The sequence below is a fragment of the Ammospiza nelsoni genome, chromosome 7 (genome assembly GCF_027579445.1).
Source record: "Ammospiza nelsoni isolate bAmmNel1 chromosome 7, bAmmNel1.pri, whole genome shotgun sequence".
Classification (NCBI taxonomy): Eukaryota; Metazoa; Chordata; class Aves; order Passeriformes; family Passerellidae; genus Ammospiza; species Ammospiza nelsoni.
In genome coordinates, this window is record NC_080639.1 from 14,648,134 (window position 1) to 14,669,254 (window position 21,121).

Here is a 21,121-nt window from a genome sequence, read left to right on the forward strand (position 1 = left end):
AGAGCAGCTTCCAGCCATCCCCAGCTCTGATAGGAGATGCTGTGTGTGTGCACTGGATCTGTGTTAAAACCGCATGTCACCTTGGTGTGCCACTCAGCCTGGGGTAATCCAAAGGGACAAGCTGTGCACAGCAAAGGAGAGCAGTGGGCATGGCCCTGCGTGCCTCAAGTTGCACCTCATTCTGCTGGGGCTTCTGCTACCCACAGCCCTCTTCAGTTTGGTTTCCTTGTTGCTGCTCTTTCATGAATAAAAAAGCCACTGAAACATAATCTCTACCATAATGTTTATTAAATAGTAATTTTAAAAGGTTTTTATACAAATCATATAAACACAGTTTTATTTTTTGTTTTGTTTTGTTTGTTACACCGAAGAATCACAGTAAAAGCTCTTTAAGTCCGTAAGTCCTGGCTCAGCCAGTAAATGGTCAAATACCTTGAACTGCAAACCTTAGAGAATTTCCATTTCTGCATATAATTTCTTAATGGTTTAATTCCCATGCTCACCTCCAGCACCTTCCCACAAAATGAAGTCACCCAGAACTACAGCCCTCCCATTAGCAACATGTCCTGCCATGGGAAGTGCGTGGAGGCAACAGCCCATTTAAGCAAAGGCATTAATGCCGATTTTCTTTTCCTTTTCTGAAGTTCACAGAGGGAATTGCAATCAGCAAACCTAATCTATTTGCAGAGGAGGATGCAATGAATTGAATGCACCAATGACCTTTCCCCCCCTCCCTGTTGAAGTTACAATCAAACACAGTTTTCCATAGAACAGTAAAGCACCCGGCAGAGGTAAGTGAGGTATTGGCTGTGCAGCATGATCGGCCTTCTCTCGCCTGGCGAGCTCACACGTGGGCCCTGCCCCAGCTGCCAGGGGCCAGCGGGACACACGGGCTGGGCCTGTGCCACCTTAGTGCCAAGGTCAGCAGTACTCCCCTGCCCCAGATCAAGAGATACATTAACACGAGTCAGTCCCACGGAATAAGTCACATACACGATACATACAGAGAATTCACGTGCGTGTGCAAACACACTATTTCTGAATATATCTATATATGAACTCTTCTCTCTGTACGCCTACTAGACACCATAACATCACCTTTTTAATTATATATTTTCACCTATTGTTTGCCTAAGTTGGCTTTTCTACTGTATGGTCCTTTTCCATTCATCCTTCCCCTCTCTGGTGATTTGAAGGGAATGAAATCATTGAGCAGCAGCAATCCAGCTTTGAAATGGTCTGGTACATTTCCTCTCACTGCCTCTGTTTCTTTTGTACAGTAAAATAACACCCCTGTGGAATTTGTCTGTGAAAAAGGCCAAAGGGAAAGGAGAATCAGAGACACATTTACTGCTGTTTTTGTCGGGTGCACAGTGTGAATTAGAGAAATGGAGGCTTTGTGTGCACATCTCTGCGTGTGTACACCGAGCGTGGAGGTGCTGGTGACGCAGCTGCTCTCTCTGCTCCCCCAGCACATGTGCACCTTTCTCACAGCAGAGAAGGGGTTTTTTCCCTAAAATCTTATTGTCTGAGGGAGCTCTTCATGAAACAGCAGTCAAATGTTCCTATTCCCACAGTGCCAAGGAGCAGCTGTGGCACTGCCCATGTGTCCATGCTCATCTCCTCTCCAGATGTTGCTCGTGTCCCCAAACACCTGGGCTCCTGCACGATGTGTTTGTGAGCCTGGGCAAACTGAGCTTCACAGCACATCACATCTTTGTCAATAGCAGTTGGCGAGGAAAATGATGCCATCCCCACCCCAAACTACTTGCCAGGTAAAATGTAAAAACCAGGACATGCCAGGTATTACCAAAGAGCCCCTGGAAAAGCATACCCAGTATGACAGAAAGGTTTCTAATTTATCTATGTGCAAGCTGATAGAGGTGATCCACCTGTACTGAACTGGAAATGAAGGCATTGCTTTGGGGTTCAGCATTTCAACTCTTTTTTTCTCTATTCAGTTATTTTCATAACACTCCTGTCCCACAGCACAGTGGTAAGTGGAGAGGTACCAGCCGCCACACGATGTAGCCAGACCATTTGAAAGTAGAAGGACCAGATTTCTGCTGGGCTCTAACCAGCAGAGAGTGGTGAAGAAGAGCATTCTGTGGGGAAGGATGAAGGCCTCACTTGCTATTTGCTACAGCACTGATCATCAGCTGGAGGAAAAATACTTCTAAGGCACTTGTTCAAAGTAAAAAAAACAAACGGCTCACAGATAGAACTTGGGGGTTTTGCTACTGATCAGGAGCAGCACAGCTGTGCTCCAAAGGGGATGTGGTGGCAGCTGTTTGGTCCAGCAGTGCTGGTGGCACCAGCTCACACCGCCCAGCTCCAGGGACAAGGAGAGCATCAGGAGGGTGAGGGGGTGCCAGTGGGCACCATGGCCAGGCTCCCCAGGGCTGTGGGCATGGCTCCAGCCTCCTTCCCTGTTCATTTTCCCTTCCTGGCACTTTGGAGAGGCCTCAGCACTGTACCTTAAGTCAAACCCCAAGTGAAGCCCCCTTCCCAAAGCCATTGCCTAAGCACCACCAACCCGACAGGCTCTATCTTTCCTTTGCTGCAATTTTCTCATTATAGCAAAAATTAAATGGCAGGCTCAAGAGGGGTGGGAGATTCAAATAAAGGCCTTCCTGATGAAGGCCTCTGCTGTTGCAATCAAAGATATGGATTTAATAAATGGCTCTTATTCACAAATCACTTTAAGGCTCTTCAGCTTTTCTCAAAGAGGTGCTTCTACACATAGGGTTTCCCTACTATTTTCTTCCTTAATGATTTCAGAAAGTGCTGTTGTTACTGTTGACAGTAAAGCCAGTATCCCACCTTTCCCCTGCTACCAGGAGAAGGAAAGTTGAAGGTAACAACACGCTTCCATTTTCAGGACCGCAAACTGCAGCTTCCTGTTCTTAGTGTGAAGTGCACAAATCCCTACAATGATATCTGGACGGAGACTAAAATGGACAGGGGCTCCGTGTGTGTGTGTGTGTGTTATTTCTAAAGAAATCCCTCAGCCTTCTCAGCAACTTACCAGAGAAAGGAGGTGGGAAATAACAATCAACATTTAGTTTCTCACATCCAAAAGGTAAACCAGGCTCCCTTACCACATCCCAGCCATTCACATCAGCAGAAAATGAAGATGAACCAACAAACAAAGGGCTCAGTCCCCCTCGCCTGGCACAGTCTGGTTTGCAGGAAAGCCACTCGGTCCTGGTGGAGTGTGACCCGGCAGCAAGAGCTGGTGGCAGGAGCAGTGCCTCTCCTCACTCCTGCTCCCCTCATTCCCTGTTATGGCATTCAGTTCCCATAGAAAACAGCAAAAAAGTACCCCCCTGCCAGCCCACCTCACCGGGCACAATGCCAAGGGTGATCCCCAGGCACCCATCAGGCCTCCGAGCAGCACTTCTGGTGGTTCATCTTCACCTTGTGCTTGATGCCGTCGTACAGTTCGAAGTTGTAGTTCTCCAGCGTGGTGGAGCTCCGCGAGGACAGCCCGGCGTACGAGCACGTGCAGTAGAGCAGCAGACCCGCGCAGATGGCCCCAAGGAGGACACCCAGGGAGCTCATGGCTATGATGGTCACCAGGATGGGATCCAGGGTGTATAGCCAGCTTTTCTCTTTGTCCAGCTTCCCGGTTCCTGGAGAGTTAGTAGAGAACAGTGTGTCGTTCCTATCCGATCCAAAGTAATCTGCAGTGGAACGGGCACTTATTATCCAGGGATCACTTTTTACTCCCCCCTCACCTTTTCACATTTCTTACTTGGAGTTGTGACGGCTTTACAAGAATTAAAGTATATATAGGGGACTATCTCAGCAGGATTCACTAACCCAGGTCTAGAAATCATGTGAAGCACCAAACTGCCAAGAAAGTTAGGCACCCTGATTCACTTTTAGACATCAGACTATTGACATAGTGTGCAAGCATTCTAACCCACCAAAACTCTGGCCCTTCCAGTGCCACTAGGTTCAAAACTATGGAATCAATCTGTCACAGGTCTCAGACTTAATTTTCTTCATTTACAAGTCAAAATGTCATGCAAGCAGCAATTAATGCTTAAAAGATCAGTTTCACTTGTCCTAACACAAATACAATACATTGACTTCGCAAGGTTGCTGGCTGTTGGAAAACAGCAAAAGAAAACCAATGCCTTTGAATGCTAAGCCATCACTTCAATGTTTGTTCTCAAGTGTGTTTTCTAGCTCCTAACAGCACTAAAGTTGAGATTTGTGAGTAATCTGAGCATTTGATACTGAAATACAAGCTGTCACAGCTGAATTGTCCACGTGTGTATGGACAATGTCCATGTCCATTTGCATACCAACCTAGATCGTCGTTGTCTTCAAAGTCTTGCTCAGAGCTTGGGAAGTCATCCTCCATTCTCGGGAAATTCACTAGAACAACAAAATGGGAAGCACTGTTTGTTAAAAGAGGCCTTCTGGCAGCATCATTGTCACTGGTAGCTGGACTGTGAGACCAGCCAGAAGAAAGTAATTGTTAAACTATTACAAGGCTCTTCCTTGTGAAAGGAGGAGGAACTCATTATCTTCCCTTGGCCAAAGTCAATGAAGACTCTTGCACACTTGAGAGAAGAGGATCTTCACACTATGTCACATTTCATAACCACCAGATCACCAGCTTTTAAGAAGAAAAGAGAGTGAGCAAAAAGCAAAGAAATCAGACACCTTGAATAGCACTAAAATATTGTCATTGGTGTCTCCAGTGGTGAATAATGGCCATAATTCACTATTAACATGCTCATGGGTATTACCCTTACACCTTTGAGTAGGATCTTAGTGCCTGTCATTACTTGCCCCTAATGCTGGATCCATTTAGCACACACTCTACTTTTCATATTTTCCCATATGTCTGACTGGATATAGACCTTCAATGACCCAGTTCCTCTTTGGGTTTCAGTTAAAGTCACAGTAATTTGAGGAATTTATGTGTCTTCATCATATGTTTTAATACAAAAGCTGATTGAAATGGAGAGAGAGGCAAATGGCCATATCTAGGCCCTTATGTTAACATTTCCCTGATCCAAATTCCTTTTAGTGGTGACATCTCTTTCTATTGTTTAGCACAGACCAAGGACTAGAAACCAAATGCACATATTATAATCTGAGCAGAAGTAAGTTATTTTCCTGTGCAGTCTTCCTATCATTTTCTCTGCGTACAGTTACCATGGCTCTTTTCCACTTTTCCAAAAGAAAATGTCTTTTCATTTCAATCTGTGAAGAGTTTTCAAAGCTGACTGTAACTTGGGGTACTCAACTGAGAAGGTGTCTTGAAGTGATCAGGAATGCAAAAAATCAGGGACTAGAAAGCGATAGAAGTCACACCTTGGAAGTAGTTGTGATTGGAACCAAGATTACTTTATGCCTTGTCCCAAAATGGCAAGAAGAGTTTAAAGAGGTTACTTACAAACAACCAAAATTAAAGACTGTAACTTGTACCTAAAAAGCCACATGCAAAGAAATTATTCAAAACCTTATAAAAGAACATTTCTGCATATTTGCATGGATGTTTAAGACTTGAAAAGGCCTCCTGAATTGTCAAATACACTATTTTGCTATCCCAGACAACTGTGTCAGGCAATGCATGCCAGGGACATTTCAAGGTTCGCTTCTAGAGTGGGTCTCTGCTGAAATCCACGCTGCCCCAACACCACCTGACCTCTGCTGGAATAATGACACCTTCTCATTCCTCAGGCAGAATTGTATCTGCACCCAGAGGATGAAGGGATTTCTTTGAATTTGCAAGTGAACCTGGCAACAGGAAGGCTCAGAGCCCAACGCCCGTCCCTCCTGCCGACGAGCTCTGCATCGAGTGAGTCAGTTAAGCTGACTCAAGGCTGCTGGTACCTTGCCGGAGAAACACAGGTGCACACTGCCTTCTGTAAATCCTCACTTTAGCGGTGAGGTCACATGATTTCTCAACAGTTCTCGAACTGACAGGCCCAGATGGCAACATCTTAGGGCTGGGAGAACTGCCTGAGGGCCTCTTGCAAACATTTAGATCCAAACAAGTGGAAAAATAACTTGCAAAGCATTTCACACGTGGAGATGTCTGAGCTGCTAGTCACCCATTGGAAGACAAGCAGTGAGATTTGCCATCCATGTCACCCACACAACCCTACAGAAACTGTATGTTGCTCAAAACTGTATGAGCAGAGGTCAAAATTAGATGACAGTCTGCCCGAGGAGTCCATGTGTGGAGAAAGGCTCTTGGAAGTCATTTGACATTCCATATTGTAGCTGCTCTAAATTTTGTGTGAGAACAAGTTAGCAATTTGATCCTTTTGTAATTTCCCAGGGTAGCCTTGAGGAAAAAGCCAGAAATAAAAAAGTATTGGTTAATCAACACTTTCAAAAGAACACCAGTTCTTCCAGCCTGAAAGGAAGGAGCACTGGGAAAACTTGAAAAGAGAGAACATTTATACAAAAAGCCCAGCCTAGAATCTGTTTACTCTTCTAGTGATTTGCTCAATTCCCCATGCTAATACAACTCTTAAGTCCTGCTTAAATGATATCTTCCTACTTGCCTATTTTCCTTCCTCCTCAGGCCCTCACTTTTCTGTTCCCCACATGCCATTTCATTGCTATTTGATTGTATGTTATCATGCAGGGCTCTACACCCTCCGGAAAGCTTTGGAAAAATGCAATTCAACGTTTCTTTTTCCATACTAGGGCTTCTCGAGTCATTAACTGAATCAGCTCAGGCTGTGTGGGTGTCTGTGGGAATTGAAGCTGGTGGTCTCAGTTCAGTTCCTGGTGGAGATGAGTTAGAATCTAGCCTGTCACAGAATCTAGCCTGCTGTTTGTCATCAGTTAGGCTCCTTTGGGACAAGTCCCAGCAATACATTCACAAGTGGAGCAGGCCACAGAAGGCAACTCCCTTAGAAAGTGGTCCCCAGAAAAGCCCTGCAAGCTGGTGGGCAGAATGGGAGAAACATACATCACTCTGTGTTGTGGAAAGCTGCTTCCTTAAAGGGCAGATTTCAGACACAGCTTACCTTGCATTTTAAAAGGCAAAAAGTATTCTGGAGAAAGGTAGACAAGAAAGTTAAGGGGAAACTGTAATTAAATATGAGGAATGATTTCTCCTGAGTGAAAGGCCATTTTTAAAGCCCGTGTGCCAAATGATAGCTGTGAGCACCTAGCCAGTCCTGGCCAAAAGATGATATTAGCAATGATTTTGGAAACAGCCAGATGCCAAGAAAGGCTGTTATCTGTTGGATCTGAGAGCACTGCCAGCTAAAAGGCTAATTTATGGGACCTGGAAAAAGAAAGATAAAATTCTAATCAGACAAGGGCTGATTTAATACCATGTTTGTATGAACTCACATGGAGGGAGAGCAGGAGAGAATTTGTATTTCCAGAGATTAAAGAGTTTCAGTGTACATCTGTTTGAAAATAGTAGCAGGGGTGGGAGGGATTGTGCCAGGGTGGAGGAGAGGGGCAGGAGAGCAGACAAGGCTCTCTGGTGTCCCACACAGACACACTCATGCCCCTTGCAGGAAAGCTCTCCAAACCTGCCCAAGGCAGCCCACCTCTCCAGAGCTGAGCTCAGCTGTCTCACCACCACGGTGCTCAATGCCACCCTTCCTGCATGGCCTTACCAGCAGCACCCCCACCTCTGGCACAGACCCCCACACCAAGCCAAGAACTATTGCTTTGGAGAGAACACCCAGCCCTGATTGCTGGAACCTGGACACATTCTTCCAAGGCAAATGACAACTGTCAAGAAAAAAATTGCTGTTTCTTTCCAGCCTGACTTTGTCTGGTTTATGTCCAGGCACCAGGTGCTGCCTCCTACCAGGTCTCTGAGGGGAGCTCAATCACCCTGGGGCAGAGCTCTATCACCTGGCATCTCTCTCTACACACAGGCATTTGCAGATTATCTGTGGTGTCTCTTGGAGTCTTTCTGGCTGAACAAAATGAGCCTCTCAGCAGGAGTGCCTTTCCCAAACAATATATCAAACTTGCAGTAATTTCCAGCTCTTTTTATTGCCGGCCTAGAGCCACTCTGGCACAGGATAGCCTGGCCTGGAGAGCACCCAGGATGCATTCCCACCATCCCTGTGCTCCTGCTCCCCACTTTCTGCAGGGGTCCACAAGCTCTGGGGCTGAAAGCTGTGCACCAGGCGATGGGTGCTTTATGTGCTCTGCTCCTTACAGTCTTTCATTCCCAGTAATATCTGTGGCTGTGCCTGCTGGGACAGAAAAAGCAGAGTGTGTAGGAGGAAGAAAAACAAATTGCTGGTTTTGGGGAAATAAGCAGCACATGGTTGTTTCCCCACTGTGGAAAGGACTCGAGGGCAGCCAGCTACATGCTCACCCCTCTCTTGGGCTGCTACAACATCCCTCTTGGCCAGTGCTGTCCTGCCCAGTGAAGGGAGCGTAGAAGGTACACTGTTGCTCTGCTGCCAAACAAGTGCCCGTGAGGGTCTGAAACATGAAATACAGCCAAAGCTAGGAAAACAGGGTCAGAAATTGACATTTCCCAGTCTTGGCATAACGAGACAGAGCCCCGGCTCTGCTCTCATCCTTGCTTTTCTCTCTTTGCTCATTCCCAGTCCTTTTCTCTCCACAGCAGTAGTGTGACTCCAACACACATCACTTTGTTTTGACATGGCGGAGCAGCCGCCGTGGCCTCGCCTTGACACCGCTCTGCTTGGCGCGGCGCAGCGCTGCTCCTCTGGCTGGGAGCCCCGGGCTGGGGGTGGCACCTCCCACCCGCGGCACATGGAGGGGCACTGCTCACAGCAGCAGCAGCACGGGCTCCAAGAAGAAACACTCCCTCTGAATCCCCCACTGCTCTATTTCCAGCTGAAAATCCACCTCACTTCTCTCTTTCCCACTCCTCCAGAAACACAGGACTACTTTAGTTTACAAAAGGGATAAATCCCTGCCAAATTTCAAATTAAAACAGTGCTTTGGCTACAGTTGAGCATTAAAGAAAGCAAACAAGCTGCCACTCCCTGGCCTGGTCTCCCTCTGCAGTGCAGGAACTGCTGGACCTTATTCTCAGATTGCCTTGGGGCTGCTCTGGTGATGGCCAACTGTGCACACCTCAGACCACCACAAAATCATTGTCAAACTAGGGGGCATGGATGACCTCTTGCAATCCTTGAGCTTCCCATATGAAGATAAGGTGGGAAAATATGGCTGGGCAGCTGAAGACCCCCCACCAAAAGCACTTGGAGACATGGAGCCAGGTTGGGTGTTTGGTGTGGAGGTGGCCCATGAGCAGGCAGCTATTTCCAGCCCTGGTGCTGCCCCTCCGTTTGTGGCACCTGGCCCTGCTGCACGCACCCAAAATGAGTACCCTGCCAACCCTCCCTGCAGCAGACACATCCCCCGTTGCAGCCTGACCCCTTCTCCAGCCCTGCTTTTGCACCTCTCCTCAGCAGCAGCACGGGGCCAAGGAAACAGTGGTGGTTGCGTGTGTGTATGGTGTGACTGTGGCATTACACAGTGTAATCCTCTCCCTCTCCCCCTCTCAGCTCTGGAGAGCCCAAGTAAGGAGCTGCCATGCAGGTTCTGCGCTCTGCACTACCCCAAACCAAGCATCTCCTCGGCGAAGGGCGGCACTGGGCCCTGCTGCCAGGGAGCTGGGGGAGAAGCTGGCAGCCCTGTGGCATCCTGGTATGTTTATCACCCTGCCCGTTGTTGCTGTTTGTTTTTACAGTGCAGTGGCTGCCTCAAACTGGCAGTCACGCCTGCAGTCTCTGCTGAGAGCCGCCAAAGCCTCTGATGGAGGAGCTGTGGCGGAAAGCCAAGCGGCTGTCCAAGCTCGCCTCGGGGCCTCGCCTGCTGTCTGCACGCCCCACTCTGCCCCTGACACGGGCTAAGTGGGGGCTGGCCCTGGTAAAGTCAGCAGGTTTTCACAGGGTTTCTAGAGGGACAAAAATCCAAACACAGCCCCACATACAGCCTGGTTTCTACCTTGTTCCCTTGCACGTGGCAGCAGAGGCGTTTCCACCAGGCCAGGAAAAGCCAACCTCACCCCCACAGCCTGGGGACAAGCAGCTCTGGGGTCCCTGTGCCACGTGCCATCCTGCAGGTGCCTGCCCCGACTGTGTGGCTGGTGACTGAGCTCTGCAGCATGCTCCTGCCCGATCAGCCGTCTCAGGCACGCTGACATTGCCAAGGCACAGCACCGCCTTTCCCACGGCACCCTTTGCTTTGCCAGGTCAGTGCTCCCTCTCTCACATCCCCCTTAGGCACTGGCTGTGCCCCAGTGCTTACAGAGAGCGCTCATGCACCCCCTTCTGCTCCTTCAGCACAACACCAACTGCAGAGATAAGATAAAAAGATTGACACCATCACAGCACATACCACCAGGGAGCCATGCCCAAAGCCTCCTATGATGCACAGGACACAATGCTGTCCCCTGAAAAACAGAGCCCCCACTGCTCCCCCAAAAAGTTTTCCTTTTTTTTTTAAGTAGACACTTAAATGCCTGAAGTTACTGGCAGAAGAGTTTGCATCAAAATCACACTAAACTGTATTTATTTCCTTAAACAAAGCATGCTAATTTTAGCTGCTTTCTTCCCTAGGATGTGCTGCAGCCTGAGCAGCACCCAACTCTCCGGCCAATCTGTCTGTGGCGCACATACGGAATAATTAATCCTGAACGATTTCTCCCTTTTCGTCTGTTTACTTAACAGAATTTTTTTCTTCCTTGTTGGGAAGCCATCAGTCAGTCTCTCCCTCCCTGTTTTTCACATGTGCATATTTGTTTTGAATTTTGCTTGAACAGTCGCTGAAGTGTACAAAATGCAAATTACAAGTGTAATTTGCTTTGCTGTACAATTACAGGGAAAAAAAGCCCTCTCCCAAAAAAGCAGCATGGGTACTCAGCTTTGCTTGTGTTTGAATAGCCAGTGTGAGGGATCACATATGAATTATTTTTTTGTTGATGGCCTGAATTCCTAGTAAAGTCAGGAAGTTTCATTGCAAAGCTGAGCTTTATGCCAGGGTAAAGAATATGAGAGAAGGAAAATAAAGAGGGAAGGAAAAAAACCTCTCAAACTTGCAGCAAAATATATTTCACATGAAATGTGATGCTGCTGACTCTGCTGAAGGGGTAAAGGGTGCACATAGGGAAGATGGGAAGCAGAACTGCTGCAGCAGAGGTCCCTGTAACAAGTTGGGAGGACTCAGGTGGAGGGAAAGCAGGGACCTACACCTGTCCAAACACTCGTGTACAGGTCCCCTGCACAGTCTGACACGTAGAAACAGGGACTGCACAGAAGAGGAAAGGAAAGCATTGCTGCTTTCATTATTAATTTTGCTAATGGCTTGCCCATTTTTTGCTGAGCTCAGGGACAGAGCATGTGGCTCAGCTGAGCTGGCAGCCAGGCCAGCCCCAGGGGCCCTGCAAAGTCGGATGTCCTGTCTCCAGGGGCCCCAGCTGGAGAAATTCTGTATAATCACACTGAGCAATTTAGCACTTAGGCAACGCTGGTGAAATCCCCAAACAATCCCAAGAGTCAGTCCAGCCTCCTGAAACTCCCATAAGGCCTGGTACAAATGTAATGGATCTAAAAGCTGCTATTAATGGCCCGATCCTGAGTGCAGCGAGGCAGGGAGCCCACAGCATCTGGGCTGCTGGGAGCTGGGTCTGCATGCAGCAGGAACTGGAGCTCCACTTGGCTGAAAGGAATAGCCCTGATGCTCCAGAGAGTTTTGGAACTCTGCTTTGCTTCAACCCACAGCATTCTCATTAGCAAAGAAAGAAGAAGAAAGAAAAACCCCAGATATTTGTATAAAAATATCATCATTTTATTACATTCCACACAATACATCTTCAAAGAATTTCAAATTTCCACAATATATTTTTCACACACAGGCAACTGGGCAATGCTGGGGATGTCAGGGCTCAAGGAGCAGGGGAGAACTGGAAGTAAAAATCTCGAAGTGACCTTCTGTTTTGTCTTTGGTGATTTTGGTTTAAAAGACAGGGTGCCACATTCTCCTCTCTGACACACCAATGTACACTTGCTAAGTCTGTGGGGGTGAACCTGGTCAAAGTGAAATCATCTGAACTAGGGAGACTGAGCTGATTTTGGAAACGGGACAATATCACCTGCTGACATGGCTTGGGCTGACCTGAAAGTAAGCACATGCCAGTATTTCACATCTGTTTTAATTTGCAGCTGACCAAGGGGGATAGGAATCCACATCCTAAACCAGATGCACTGTGACACCAGTGCTGTGTGATGAGGAGGCTCACACTGAAAGCACCCTTACCCTGGAGCCCCTCTCCAGGGACCTTTCAATGGCACTGCCTTCCAGGTGGCAGGAGCTCCCTGGGTCTGTTCTGGCCCTGTGGGACAGGCATGTCCCTGCTGCTCTCCAAAACCGTGTGGGAGCCAGGCCCAGGTGCCATGAGCACCCACCACGCCTAATGTGCTCACCATGGCACATCACCCTGGGCTTTTCTGCACTCCTTGCTTCAGCCACTTGCTGCTGCAGCTGAGAGGAACCCACTGAAATCTGCTGTGAAACCAGCATGGGGAACTGAAACTGGCTGCACAAAATTAAGGCAAGGATGGGGATAGAGTGACACCCCCATTGACAGAGATCCCCTTGGGATAGGGCTGTGCTGCAACAGGGGCCAATACCACTTCAGCACAGTTTGTATTTTTACTTTTTTTCCCAGACCAAAAGGCAGCTCAAGACTGCAGGGAAGTTAACAGAGCTGCTCATCTTGATTCATTTTATGCAATATTAATAGGAAAAGGAGGGATGGGCACTAGCAAGTTTAGAAGGGGGGAGGGAATCTGATCAGTCATCACAGATGGACACAAACAAGACGGAGAACCTTGCTCACTGGAGGTACTTTTTTTTTGCCTGCAAACAGATTAGGGTTAAAAATTCAAACCACTTTTGCATGTCATCATTCAGTAATTTATATAAGGCATTTCCACTACAATACACTGGGCCATTCAACAGTCAGAGGCGTGTGGAGGCTCCTCCTTGCCTCCCCAGTTAAAGCAGCAGCAATTGCTGGGCCCCCCAGGTGCACTGGCTGGGCTTGGCTTGCTAGATGTTACTGCTGCTCTAAGAAGCAGAACATTAACAAACGCAAAACTGACATTCTAGAAAGTCAACGGGCAATTTTTATGATTCAGCAGCTACGGATTAGGCAGAAGGAAAAAAACCAAACCCAGAAAAGGGAACTGTACTTCTCCCTTGAACATTTCTAGAAGAAAGACAAGGAGGAGCCTTCTCCCCCTTCCCTGTGTAAAAGCAAAACCATCAGCACCCAAAGTGAGGATACTTATTAAATAAATAAACCTTCAGTTCTCAAGAAACTACAGTATTTAGCATCCACTAAGACCTGCTGAAGTCTACGTGTTACCCTAAGGCTGGCTTTAACAGATACAAACAAAACATTCATTATGAGCTTCTCTGATATAAGGCAACTTTAAATAGATTCACTTGCAGGTGGGGGAAGAGGAGGGCTTCCCCTCCCGCTTCCAAACAATGGCTGTGTTTTCATGTTGGCTGCAGAAAGAATAAAATGGAGAGATCTCTTGCTTTTTGAATGTCTATGGACCTCTCTGGATTCTTCTAGCCACCTGAGGCGGACATTCCTACTGTCCAGCCTGGCTTTTCCTCAATTTGCACCCAAGACATTAACACTATCAAACAAGAAACCCAGCCAAAGCTAGATAAGGCAACAAAAAAGCATTGCTCTCTTCCCCAGGTAAACAAATCAGGGCATTCACCATAAACACGTCCCAGACCTTCCAGAGAGGAGGTGGGAAGGAGGGAAAATTAACAACAACAAAAACAAAAATAAAAGCATTCCCTGTGCAAGTAGAAGCAACAACAAGCAAATTAAAAAGGGGCTGTTTCTAAATATACATTCAGTCAGTCAGACACACACAGTCCCATGCACACTCACACACGCAGGTTTAGCACATGCACACGAGCCTCACACACAAGCTTCCAGGCTCACCATCAGGTTCCCTTGCAGGTTGCCTACGGGGAGGAGAAAAAAATCCCAGAACCCAAAGAAGCTGACCAGCAACAAAAAAAAACAACTCCCCAAACAAACACAACAAAACAAAACAAACCCCCACCTGACACCCCAAGTATCTTTGAAAAGTAACAGAAAGGGAGTGTTCACTTTTGAAGTGAAGGGGCGGTGTGTCTCTTCTGGCGATCCAAGATGCAGCATTAGTTTAGAGTTTGTAAAAGATCTGGGGAGGGTTGGGGGACGGAGAAGGGATGGAGATATCTAAGAGTTCACACGTATGCTAGGTAAGGAAAAAAGTGCAAAACTGAGGCAACGTATTTGAAGTCTTAGTTTCTGTCTGTCTGTCTGTTTTGTGTTTTGTTTGCTTTCTTGTTCCTGTTCGGCTCTCAGCAGCGTAAGTTGGGGTCTTGCTCTAGTTTTATGGTTAGAGTGGGCTCCACGGCCACAGGGGCCCCGTTGGCATAGTGGGAGGTTTTGTAGGTGATGGAGTGATCACTCTTCTTGGCCGCATAGCGGAACCGGTGGTAGTGGAGCACAAGGGCCAGCGCGACGGAGACCAGCACCACAACAGCACCTCCGGCGGCAATAACGTAATACCAGTAGGCTGGGATAGGCTGCACTGACACCGTGTCCACTGTGGGCTCGGTCCCTGGCAGGAGGGTTGCCCCTGGGGAGGAGACACAGAACAGGGTTTCTAGGTGGGAGGCATGCAGACGCACAAAAAGAAACACACATGCTTTCAAGAGTACAGCACGGAGCAACACGAGGTCCCACAGCCGCCTCCAGATACAGGGCGTGCTCCTAGGGGAGGGCACAGCCTGGCATTTGCTGAGCCCACATTTCCAAGGGCCTTTCCCTTCCCTTTTAATTAATCAGGCTGACTGGAATGCAATCCAAATTCCATATGGACTATTATTACTGTTAATTTTGGCATCAATTAATGTTTTTTTCCCCTTCTTTATTTTGGCCATCTCCAGATCAGCCACCTGGTTTTGTCTCCACATGGCAGATGTTGTCAAGCAGTGACAAAACACATCATGTTCGTAATTGGAAGTAAAGCATAATCTCAGATGGCCAAGGAAGTTACCACAGGAGATTGGGAAAGAGATTACAAGGAGAAGGATTTGTCATTCTTACTGCAAAGACAGAGAAGAAGTTCTCTGTCTGAAAGTGCTCTGCACACAGGTCTAGTCTCACTAGGTACCCCATTCACAGACCTAAACAGATTACCTTACTATTTCTTGAAGCAGGAAGGGATGGTAATAATTATTAACAGGGCATGGGCTGCAAAATTCAACCCAATATTCAGACAAGAAACTGATGCTCTCTGCAGCTTCAGCAAGCCAGGACTATGGATTCATGCTGATAAAGCACCACACCTCGGGAGGGCTGGAGAAGCACCTGGCTCCTCTGAACTCACGGGCAGGCAGTGCCCACACTCAGCCCAGCCACAGCCAGCCCTTCCTGCTCTTGCAGCTGTGGCGTGTTGCAGGGCAGGGCTGCCGGGCTGCTGTCCCTGGCTGGGTCACTCGGGGACATCCTGCCCTCATCTGTGGCTCAGGGGGCCCACACAGCCTGCGTGCACCGGCAGCGCCCACGGCAGGACCGCTCCGCGCTGCTGCTGCTCACGCTGCTGGCGGGGGCAGGAGCAGCAGTGCAGAGCTCTGCACCTCCCCGGCAGCGCTCCTGGGTGGGGGAGAGCTGCAAATAACTAGGGAGGGATGTATTTTTGCACCTTGTTTGTTTACTGGTTACTTCAAGGGGGCTGCAGTCCCCAGGGAAATTCTCAGGAGGGTTTGCTCTGCTGGCTGGACACACTGAGCCCCCCTTCCTGTGCTCACCCTCTGCTCCTGCCCCTGGCTGGCTAGTGGGGGGCAGCCCCCTGGCTCGGTGCTGGCCTGCAGAACTTTGGGGGCTCCTGGGTTTGGGGTCAGCACATTGTTGAGCTCTGTGCTAACCAAACTCCAGCTTGGTTTCCTGAGCAGGCTTGGAGGACGCCAAGGGGAAAATACAAAACAGTGCAGGATGCGCTCAGCTTTGCCAGCAGCAAGGGCATCTTGCAGCACAGCCTCTGCCCTCCCCTGCAAACACTGCCTAACAGCAGAGTCACTGGCTGGAAATTTGGGATGGTGACGGCTTTGCTGCTAGTGGCGCAAGAGATGAGGCAAAATGATCGTTCCTCTGCCACTCACAAGGCTTTTCTCCTGTCCCCATTCCTCAAAAACTGGACACAGGGACTAAAATCAAGAATGAATAGTGCAGCCAGATGAATAGCTACAACAACAACAACAACAACAAAAAAAACCCACCTCAAAAGCTAGAAAAAACCACACAAGCAAGACAAATCCTGCTTTTATAGAGCAGGAGGCTGGGAACCACCCACATATTTGTCATTGTAGGCAAGGAACTCGGATGTCTCAGGAGAAGCCTCACTGCAGATATGCTGCTCTCAACCTGTCTCACCCCAGCTGCCCCTCACCATCAGGAGTGGGGGTGGCCCTGTCCCTCCTGCCCCCCAATAGTGCCTGCAGAAGGGGCATACAGGCTGGGCTGTGTGTTGAGGATGGCAAAGGTAGGGAGCAGACAGCCCTCTGACCTCCTTCCCTAACTCCATTGGCCATACTGGTTTGGGGAATGAAAGCAGCACATCCCTGTGCCTCCCCAGCAGCTGCTGCCCCTCACCTGTCTGCATGGGGGTGGCAGTGTGGGACATGCCATGGGGGCTGCTGCCAGCTCCCTGGGAGGCTGAGCATGTTCAGTGCTGCCTTGAGCCTCACTGATAACCCCCCATTGTCTCTCTCCACAGATCCAGCTGGCTGAGCTGGCCCAGACCTGAACGTGACCCAGCACCATCCCCAATGGATCAGCAACACCTCTCCTGTGCCTGACAGCATGGGGGTGCTGGGCTGACCCCCAGGGAAACCCCCAGGGGCTGCTTGCTGCAGAGAGGCCACTTGTGTTTACACTTGGTGACAGTCTCTGCTTACATAGCACCTTGTTTCAGTGAGAGATTTACAAACAAACAGCCTCTCACAGCACTGATATGCACCAGGTCCCGCGGTGGGAGCTGGGATGGGGAGAGGGGCAGGTGTCAGGGGTGACAACAGCCCTTGAGTCTCAAGAGAGCGGGAGGAAGGCTTCCTCCTGATGGCTGTACATTGCCCAGTGGAAGGCTGAGTGTGCAAAGGGTGGGTCTGGCCAGAGAGGAGCATGTGCCACAGTGCCCAGCCTGCAGCCCTTGCCCTTCCCTGTGCATCTCTGCCTGCCTGGGGATGGAGGGAAGCAGTATGACGTACTGCAGATGGTCCTGCTTGTGGGAAAGATCCCTTGGGGAACTCAAGCTGGCTGCAGCTTCAGGACAGCCCCTGCTTGGCCCTGACCCACTCCAGATGTCCCAGCCAGGGCTTCAAGCATGAGGGTGGTGCAGAGCCCTTCCTCAACCCCCGTTTCCGCACCGCATGGTCCTGCTGAGGAGATAGCAGAAGTCTGGAGAGTTCATTTAGCAACTGAAGTCATTAAGGAATCACACTCAGTTGTATCTAAGCCCTAATGAAGCCAATTCCCAACATTAATGATTGTTCTTCCTTACATTGCCAGACACTAAATATAGCTGCCCATCCACTCAACACACAGAGCTGATGTTATCTGCTCTGTTTTTACTGGCTCTGCTGCTCTCTGGAAGTTTTCTGTTATATTAGTGGAAAAGTTCACTGCTCAGGGAGATGGAAAAAAAAATCCATCTTCTTAACTTCATAATTTTTCCACTCCCCTTTGCCTTCTGCCACACACACACTTGCCCTTCCTCATTTATTCACTAGTGCTCTCATCTTAATAAAGAACTGCCTCCTGCTGTTGCTGTCAAGTTTGTGGCTGTTGTGTTTATGGCACAGCTTGGAACACCAGTCAGTGGAAACCTGATTTAATCCCTAGAGGGTGGATATTTTATGTGGTTGTGCTGCTGGTCCTCACACCTCCAACCTGGCCAGGTACTGCCCCATTCTCTTTCCAGTAGGGAACACTCTATAGGGACTAGTTTTGGAGTTTTGCACTGACAATCAAAACCCAAAGAAGGAAAAGCAATAGTCATCTGGGAAAGAAAAAGGAGAAAATCCTTTCCAGAAAGCTGCCTGGAGGGCTGCCTGCCTTGCTCTGCCACAGCCGTGTCACAGCTCATATTCCTTCCTGAAGTCACTGACATTAACTGCTGTGGACAAGCAACACAGCTGGACTTTTCGTAGATGACACAGATGAAAACAAGTATTTCACTCATCTATTGTGAATGCCACAAAACCAGTGTCAGTCTCAACCCCATAACTGCTACCTGTCATTGCTCCAGGGAGATATCTCTATCTTGACTTTAGGATACTGGCAGGGAGAGAATCCACCAGTCCCAAAGGCAAATTCTCCCCGTGGTTTTTCTCCATGCATTATTTGGAATATATCTCTTATTTTTCACCTGGTATTTATCTAATTCCTTGCTTCCAGACATTTGTTTACCCTTTCTTTGAGGGTGGAACGCATCAATGCTCAAATGCAGTACAGTTGAAGCACACTTTCCTGGTCCTGTAAGATCCCAACCTAATGGGTGAAACATCTTCCACCTACACAAATTCTCTTATTATTTGCTTCGTGATCCTGGAGCCTGTAAGGTGCATATTTTCAGCTTTGCTCCCAGGCCAGGAGAGGAAGGATTTGCTATTATTTTTAATGGCATCTAACTTTTTCAGCTCATCATGTAATTGCAGGAGTGGGGGCTATAGAACATCTCAGTAATTTTTCTCTCCAGCTCCATTTTCTTCTCCAGCCAGGGACTTCTTTCCCTCATTTTACCCTCCCCTTCTGTTGGGCATGTCTGTCTCTCCCTCATTTTAATTATCATGTAATTGTCTCCAGTCTCCACTTCCCCATCTTTTCCCTCTGCACTTCACTTTTTCCCAGTCAGTCCATCCCTCTGTGCCATCTATTCCTGCCTGTCATCCAGGGGAATATTTTCAACCTTTTGCTGAAATTGCTGCCCTGTTACGACCAATGCTAGGATGTCCTTGAGGGAGCCAGGAATGGGCAGAAGCTGTTGGAACAAGCTGGCAAGTTCCAGGGGGAAGGGGAGGTGTGTTTGTAACAGCATCTGCCTGTAGTGCTCAGGGACCTCACTGTTTCTCCCCAGCCAGTGTGCCCTGGGGAATACGATGGGGAAGCGAAGGCACTCGGGCAGCAGGGCAGGGGCAAAGGGGAAGACAAGCAATACGAATTAGCAGGACTTTAGGATAGACTTTAGAATAGAATGTGAGGATCCAGAGAGGGGTTCACACTCTAACAAGTCTCAAAAGACAAGGATGGTGTTTGCAAAATAGATACCAGACCAGGCCTAGGAGAATACAGAGCAATGGTGGAAGTCATGAATGGTTGTGAGGCTTTAACTGCCACCTGAGAATATCACAGCAGCTTTTCAATAACACCACAAGCCTGAATATCAGATAAACAAGCCTATAAACAAGCAGAACTGAATTCCTAGTTGTTACAGTATGGGTGTGACTGTAAAACATGGTGTTAGACCCTGCACTTGTCCCTCACATTGGTAACACTCCACAGCCTGAATGTCCCTTCAGTCTCGGCACCTACTTTGCCATCTCTCCCAATGCACACACCCAGGAGAGACAGCTCTGCCCACATGGAAATGCAGCTGCTTCTAGGATACAGTCCAGCCACATCTTACAGTTCACCAGCACAGTACAGACATCATGTCCCAGTGAAAGCAAAGGGCATGTTGATTCAATTGACAAAACAACTCTCAAAATTAAGGGGAGCTCCAAGTTTGCTCTTCATCACAACACAACGCCCAGACATATTCCTGAAGAGGTAGGCAGGAAAACAAAATCCAAATTTAAAAAACATGTAAACCCCTCAGACTAAACTGATGTCTGCAAAAGTAGATAGTTTTTCCCACCCCAGAGCAAGACAAACAGCACCTCCCCCCCCCAAAAAGAGAGAGGCAGTTCCTTGGAGTTCCTCACCTTTTCTCCTACCCTGCAGGTTTGATCAGAGAAGTGTTGGTTTCTGTTCTCCAGGCTAGTATTAAGCTGTTAAATGTACCATTTTCACCTTGTTTTCCTTTTATTCACTGTCACCTTCAGAGCTTCTGACGGCAGTTTGCTCTATCACTTATACCTCCCAACTCCCTTCCCCTTCCAAGCAGACTCACCCCACCCTCCTTTGCCAGCACTGAACATGCCACTGCCAGAGCATCTGTGAACTGGAGAACCACCTTCCCTCACAACAATGTGAATTACTGCCACCAGATTTCACTTTTAACTGGCTACTCTTTTTTTTTTTTTTTCCATTTAAGTCAGTTGAAAACTACTCTTTACTCTGCAGCCTTCCCAGGCTTAGCTGCTCTTCAGGAGCTAAGTGCTTCTCATGATGGCAGGTTTCCTAAAGCTACTCAGTCCCAAGACGGGGGACTTGCCTGCTTGCCTGTGTTCTGTCACCTAGCAGAAGTCAGAGGATGCCATCTCCTGCTGCTGTGGTGGGGGAGGTTTAGTACACACTTGCCATTTCAGTGCTCAGAACATTTGCTGTTTGTACAAGCACACACATTGCTTTCCTTCGATGTAAAAGCCCATGCCAGCAGAACAAAACCACCGAGAGGAGTGCAGTTTTACCTGGAAAGTAGGAGTTCTCACCTGGGAAAGCTGTGATGGGTTCTGCAGAGGAAAAACAAAAGCTCGTGTTAGAGAGGGGAGTATTACACACCAAGCCCCCAGTTCACATCCCCATTGATTTGCAGCGGCTGAGTGAAGCAGGCTCCCACAGGAGCCACTCGCTGGGAGCAGCACAGGGAGCCAGCCAACCTCAGCCAGCACCATGAGAAACCTGGCCCCAGCTGGGGACCAAACAGACACAAAAAGCTTTGACTCAAAGACACTTGAGAGGAAAATATGTCTGAGATTGAGGGTCATTTGTATTCAGCCTGGCTGGCCTGAGTCATCCAATGACAAAGCCTCACCTGGCCCAGTGATGAAACCCTGAAACCCCCTAAATTTCCAAAAGTGGTTTTGGTTTCTGGCTCAGCTCTGGCACTGGTTCTCACATGGGAACTGTGTGAATTCTGGGCAGTGATGCCCTGCTCCT

The 21,121-nt window shown here is 48.4% G+C and overlaps 1 protein-coding gene across 7 annotated transcripts in view; it reads right to left on the minus strand.

Moving 5' to 3' along the window:
• Nucleotides 1-269: 269 nt before the first annotated feature.
• NRP2 (neuropilin 2) overlaps nucleotides 270-21,121 on the minus strand; it is an 88,563-nt gene continuing 67,711 nt past the window's right edge. The window contains exons 15-18 of one of the 7 annotated variants that reach the window (XR_009418768.1): nucleotides 20,653-20,694; nucleotides 14,097-14,660; nucleotides 4,321-4,389; nucleotides 3,536-3,635 (exon numbers count right to left, since the gene is read on the minus strand). Coding sequence is in view for 5 of the 7 variants with exons in the window: in XM_059475697.1 (XP_059331680.1) it covers nucleotides 3,382-3,686; nucleotides 4,321-4,389; nucleotides 20,653-20,694 (416 nt within the window). In the remaining 2 variants the exon portion in view is untranslated. Of the gene's footprint in view, nucleotides 3,687-4,320; nucleotides 4,390-11,765; nucleotides 14,661-20,652; nucleotides 20,695-21,121 lie in introns of those variants that run through there. The other 6 variants (XR_009418769.1, XM_059475697.1, XM_059475698.1 and 3 more) reach the window with 6 other exon arrangements.